Raw genomic sequence first — 6,128 nt, forward strand, 5'->3', positions numbered from 1 at the left:
TTACAAAGCTGCTCATGATTGCGTTTGTCACACAATGTTCCAGCACCAGTGTCCCAGTGTCCCTCCCACCCCTTCAAGCCACCCACCCCCACCCCTCCTGCCTGCCTCTATGATGGCAGGCACTTCTCTCTCTCTCTCTCTCTCTCTCTCTCTCTCTCTCTCTCTCTCTCTCTCTCTCTCTCTCTCTCTCTCTCCTTAGGCAGTATGGTTTGCGATACAGATGCTGTAAGGTTTTAATGTGTATCCCTTTACCTACCCACCTTTAACTCTCGGTTCTTGTCTAGAGTGATCATTTGGACAGATGTTTTGTTTCAATGTCTGTACGTTAAAGAAGGTCCCCGTTTTGCTTCCGGCGGGGAGGGGAAAGACTTCTGGGAAGACGAAAGAAGCAGACTGGTCCTACTTCACAGGATCAAATATTTTAAATTGGGGAAGGGAAAAAGTGAGAGAAAAGAGGAAAGGGGTCAACCTGATAGCAAGCGGAAGAAGCAGAAGCGGGGGAGTCAGACTGTCGGGGTGAAGGGAGAGCTCGCCCCTGCCTGCCTGGGCATTGTTGCACTTAGCTAAGGGAAACGGGCCCCCGAGAGCGGACCGGGAGCAGAATCGCGGGGTCTGTGGTCCCTAAGCAGCATCCTCGCGCCCGCTTCTCCCGCCAATGCCCCGGGCTCCGCCCCTCCTGCTGCCTATTGGCTGCTGCGGACACGAGACCCGCGCCGGAGCCAGCCAATGGGCTTGGCCCACGGCTCGCCTTTCCCGGGAACGCCAGAGCCGACGCGGGAACCCGGAAACACAAGGGACGGACAGGTGGGGTTAGCCAATCGGCGACGCGGAGGACGGCGGGCTGACCAATGGAGAGTCTCTGTGGGCGGAGCCAGCAGGCCGGCGGCCCTGGAGGTCCCGGGAGCCGGCGGCCTCGGAGCCTGGGAGCGCCGGGAAGCGCTGGGACCCGGCCCGGCTGCGTGCGGCGCGCGGTGAGGAAGGGGCGAACCCGGAGGCTCGAAGGAGCGAGCCTGGGCGGGGTTCCGACAGGGGCTGCCCCCGGGCGCGACCCCGGAGAAGAGCGCCCGGCTAAGCACATCGTGCTGTCTCCGAGTCCGTGACCCGAGAGGGGGGCGAGCGCTTTCCCCCGTGGGGTGGCGCAGACTGAGGTCAGCCAGGACCCAGGGTCCGGCACCCCCGCGGTTGCCCAATAAATGCTGATTGTTAGCTTCGTGGGGCTTGCCCCCCACCACCACCCCGCAACCCCAGCTGTCAGCCCCGGGGTCCTGCACGCACCCGCGGGCCGCGGGCACTCACTCCCACCCCTGGCCTGAGCATCGCTGGAGGTGCGAGGCCCCCCCCCCCCCCCGAGTTCCAGGAGGGACACCTGCAGGACAGGCCAAGGAAGGAAGCCGAGAAAGGGGGCTCCTGTCTGGATGAGGCAGGACCCACCAAAAGCTGGGGAACCCTCATACATAGGCTTCAGGTGTTTGTCCCTTAAGCCCCCAACACCCAGGCATGGGCCAGCACCCACCAAGGACTATGGGAAAGGGGGGAGCTAGGTTCAACCCAAGACCGACACTAGATCTTCACTTCTCGGAGCCTCTGCCTCCTCCCCCCGAGAGAGGGGTGATGTCACACCAGCTCCTGTTGGAAGAGGCCCAGGATTGTCTGCAGAAGTTCCCGGGGGTGCCGTGCAGGTCTGGCCTGCAGAAAGCATATGGGGGAATGTGGGGCCACGTCGGCCTTGCAGTTCTGGGGTGTCCCCAGCTGGAGGGGCGCCTGTCCTTCCCCAGGGATACCCGGTCCGGGCTGCCCCCTGCTGTCCGGAGCCCAGGCCAGGCTGAGCTCGCACCTGCCGCGTGAGCTCCCCTACTCTCGGTTCCTTGCAGATCTCCCGTGGACCGGAGCGAGGGGCTCGGCCCTGCGTCCAGATGACCCTCCTGCCCATGGCATCCGCGGTGGCGGTGACCGAGCCCAGGTGGGTCTCCGTGTGCGGCCGCCACCTGTGGCTGCTGCTGTTCAGCATGGCGCTGGGGTCCCTGGTGGCCCTGCTCCTGCCGCTGGGGGCCATGGAGGAGCAGTGCCTGGCCCTGATCAAAGGCTTCTCCCTGCTCCGGAGCAAGCTGGACAGAGCACAGCACGCCGCCGCCGCCAAGTGTCCCGGCCCGTCCACGGAGCTCAGCATCACCTCCCGGGACGCAGCCCCGCACACGGTGCGAACCAAGGCCTCGCCAGGTGAGACAGGCTGGCCGGTTAACCCCCGTGAACGCGCCCTGGGTACCAGCCCTGAGCTCTTACAGGTGACTGAGCTGGCATCACTGGGGGGAGTCAAGGGCAGGGGGCATGGGAGCACACCAGGAAAGCTTCCTGGAGGAGGCGAGGCCTGCTGTCAGAGTACTCTAAGGGAAAGGCATCCACTGGGGAGAGCCGGGGGCACAGGAGGAAACACCAAGTCAGGGGGGCGAGGGGGTTGGGGAATCGGCTCTGCTCTGTGGCTCAGTCCTTGGGGTATATTGGGGTATATTGGGAGAGGCCGAGCACCCACCCTGGGGAGCGGTTCCCAGGCAGGGTCTGGAGTGGGGACCCCCGAGAGGAGCGAGGGCCACCCAGCAGGTGCCATGGAGCCACTCACAGCAGCCGCAGGAAGCCTGGGCAAGGCCACCCATGCAGGGCAGGGGAAGGGCTGGGGCAGGGGTGGGTGTGGGGGCATGAACCAACCCTTTTAGCACAGTGCCCCCAGAGCCGGAGCATCCCCCGGGAGCACGGCGCCAGGCCAGCACCCCTGACCTCGCGCGCGCTTGGGCCCTTTCACAGCCGCTAAGCTGGAGGCCAGAGCCGCCCTGAACCAGGCCCTGGAGATGAAGCGCCAGGGCAAGCGGGAGAAGGCCCACAGGCTCTTCCTGCACGCCCTCAGGATGGACCCCGACTTCGTGGACGCGCTCACCGAGTTCGGCCTCTTCTCGGAGGAGGACAAGGACATCGTGCAGGCGGACTACCTGTACACGCGGGCGCTGACCCTCGCGCCCCACCACCAGAAGGCCCTGGTGAGCCGGGACCGGACGCTGCCGCTGGTGGAGGAGATCGACCAGCGCTACTTCGGCATCATCGACAGCAAAGTGAAGAAGATCCTGTCCATCCCCAAGGGCAACTCGGCACTGCGCCGGGTCATGGAGGAGACCTACTACCACCACATCTACCACACGGTGGCCATCGAGGGCAACACCCTCACCCTGTCGGAGATCCGGCACATCCTGGAGACGCGCTACGCCGTGCCCGGCAAGAGCCTGGAGGAGCAGAACGAGGTCCTGGGCATGCACGCGGCCATGAAGTACGTCAACACCACGCTGGTGTCCCGCGTCGGCTCCGTCACCACAGGCGACCTCCTGGAGATCCACCGGCGGGTGCTGGGCTACGTGGACCCCGTGGAGGCCGGCCGGTTCCGGAGGACCCAGGTCCTGGTGGGCCACCACCTCCCCCCGCCCCCGCAGGACGTGGCCCGGCAGACGGACGAGTTCGTGCAGTGGCTCAACTCGGAGGACGCCATGAACCTGCACCCGGTGGAGTTCGCTGCCCTGGCCCACTACAAGCTCGTCTACATCCACCCGTTCATCGACGGCAACGGCAGGACGTCGCGCCTGCTCATGAACCTCATCCTCATGCAGGCGGGCTACCCGCCCATCACCATCCGCAAGGAGCAGCGGGCCGAGTACTACCACGTCCTGGAGGCCGCCAACGAGGGCGACGTGCGGCCCTTCATCCGCTTCATCGCCAAGTGCACCGAGACGACGCTGGACACTCTGCTCTTCGCCACCACCGAGTACTCGGTGGCACTGCCCGAGGCCAGGCCCAACCACTCCGGCTTCAAGGAGACGCTGCCCGTGAAGCCCTAGCCTGGGACGGGAGGGTGGGGGGGCGGGGGGCCAAAACAAAACAAAACAAAACATCGCATTTCTAGAAGCTTCACCATCTCCCGAAGCGAAAGGAGGTGGCTGAGAGGCTTCAACTTCCTTTACCTCCACTTTTTTTTTTTGGGGGAGTTGAAAATACTAAATTATTATTAAGTTTTATCTCTAAGATAACACCATTTAGCCCAGTTATTTATTTCCCTTTTTGTGCTAGTGAGTCTCGTGTAGCAGCCGCTGGCCGCGCTGTGGGCCCCACCCCGTGGGCCTGCAGGCCGCAGGGGGCCAGCCAGCAGTGTTTCTCGTGTGGCGGGAACACGGGTCCCGAAGCAGAATTTGCACGAAGGTGTGTGTGTGTGTGGGGGGGGGTGCTCCGCCTTTCTCTGGGCCGGGCAGGGCCAGGCTCTAGGGTGGCACGCAGAAGGCCCGGCCTCCTGAGGAGCCCCGAGTCCCAGTCCAAGGAGTGAAAAGTTGTGTCATGAGGGTTTGCTTCCCGCCACAGACCTTCCGGTTGTGGCCAAGTTCTTCCTCACAGCACATCTCTGAGGTGTGAGATAAACGCTGACCCGAGTTTCTAAATAAGAACCTTGCTTATTTTCTTTCGTTTTTGGGTCACACCCAGCGATGCACAGGGGTCACTCCTGGCTCATGCACTCAGGAATTACTCCTGGCGGTGCTCAGGGGACCATATGGGATGCTGGGAATCGAACCCAGGTCGGCCGCGTGCAAGGCAAACGCCCTCCCCGCTGTGCTATCACTCCAGCCCCAGAACCTTAATTTTTTTTTTTTTTTTTTGCTTTTTGGGTCACACCCGGCAATGCACAGGGGTCATTCCTGGCTCATGCACTCAGGAATCACCCCTGGCAGTGCTCAGGGGACCACATGGGATGCTGGGAATCGAACCCGGGTCGGTCGCGTGCAAGGCAAACGCCCTCCCCGCTGTGCTATCACTCCAGCCCCTAACCTTGCTTATTTTCAAGAATCTTTGAGCCCTTGTCAGTTTGAAACTCTAGTGCCAGAGGCTGTTTTTACTGTCCAGTCCAATTTTTCTCCTCTTTGGGTCAGCCTGTTTTTCCTTTTTTTTTTTTCAGACCACACCTGGTGGTGCTCAAGTCTTACTCCTGACTGCATTTGGGGGTCACTTCACTCCTGGTGGTACTCAGACCACAGATGGTGTCGGGAATTGAACCCGGGCCAGCCGCATGCGAGGCAAGTGCCCTAGCCCAACCAGGCTAGTTTTTATCATGTTTTTATATTTCACTGGCAACAATGCACACCAGGTATTTCAGTGCAAAAGTTCTGGTTTATTTATCAACCACAGCACATCCGCTGCAACTATCGTGTGAGCGGGTGGGGTCACCTGCCCGTGGAAGTGGGACACGGCCAGGTCGATGCTCAGGAACATACCTGAGAAAGCAGCCAAGAACTAAGCATCTCTGATACTGATTTCAGTAACAGCTTCTGCTGAACCATGAAAAAAAAAAAAAAAAAACACCTTTGTCCACTGCCAGGACAGACCCTCTCCCCTCCCCGCTAGCCACTGTACGGTTTCGGCAGAACTGGGTGGCCGTACTGTCCTAGCAACTTGTCAGACTGGTAAAATCGCACAGCCACATGGGTTGGGAGCAGAAGCGTCTCTCTTAAGCCCACATGGGGAGGGCATTGCCAACGTGACTACTACTAGTCAGAATGGCCCGGTTGCTGGGTTCTGATCCCAGCCCCGGGGCCCGTGTCCAACACAGGCGACCTGCACTTATGTTAGTGTCGGATTGAGCGTACAGAGTCGTCTCGAACCTGAGAATTCAGACCCGGACGGGAAGCCTGGAGGTCGCCGTGCTGATACACTTAACCACACAATAAGCAGGTTCAGGTTTCTGAAAGCTTTAAAAAAAAAAGCCAGAGAGGGGCCAGAGATAGTACAAGGGTTAGGGCACCTGCTTTGCATGTGGCCAAGCCCTGTTCCACCTCCACACCACGTCTGGTCCCAAGAGAGACGTGATCACTTAGCACAGCTGGGTGTGGCCCCAAAACGAAGATCAGGGAGAAGCTTTCGTGAAGAGATGAAGTGGCCCAAACCCTGATCAAAAATTTCGTCCTTGTTACTGCCATAAGGTGTTTCCTCAGTCTTTATAAGCACGCCAGGAGGCTGCCAGAGCTGGTTTTATACTTTGGCCATTTGCACTTTAACTGTATGTGAAGGATATTATTTTAACAAATGACTAATAAAGTATTTTATTACATCAA

General features: G+C 60.2%; 1 protein-coding gene across 2 annotated transcripts; it reads left to right on the forward strand.

Moving 5' to 3' along the window:
• The first annotated feature begins 870 nt into the window (after positions 1-870).
• On the forward strand, positions 871-6,128 carry FICD (FIC domain protein adenylyltransferase). Of its 2 annotated transcripts, none has more exons than XM_004615500.2 (3): positions 871-971; positions 1,872-2,217; positions 2,797-6,128. In XM_004615500.2, the coding sequence occupies exons 2-3, from the start codon at positions 1,914-1,916 to the stop codon at positions 3,870-3,872; spliced, it is 1,380 nt and encodes a 459-aa protein (XP_004615557.1). In that variant the 5' UTR covers positions 871-971; positions 1,872-1,913; the 3' UTR covers positions 3,873-6,128. The 2 variants fall into 2 exon arrangements, with proteins under 2 accessions (XP_004615557.1, XP_055002884.1); XM_055146909.1 differs by lacking the exon at positions 871-971 and adding an exon at positions 983-1,148.

Source organism: Sorex araneus, chromosome 9, assembly GCF_027595985.1.
Source record: "Sorex araneus isolate mSorAra2 chromosome 9, mSorAra2.pri, whole genome shotgun sequence".
Classification (NCBI taxonomy): Eukaryota; Metazoa; Chordata; class Mammalia; order Eulipotyphla; family Soricidae; genus Sorex; species Sorex araneus.

What these genes read in the sequence shown, in the direction of transcription:
- FICD (XM_004615500.2), top strand. Translation starts at nt 1,914, where the DNA reads ATGACCCTCCTGCCCATGGCATCCGCGGTGGCGGTGACCGAGCCCAGG. An exon ending in GCGAACCAAGGCCTCGCCAG is followed by an intron (nt 2,218 to 2,796) that starts GTGAGACAGGCT and finishes GCCCTTTCACAG; the next exon opens with CCGCTAAGCTGGAGGCCAGA.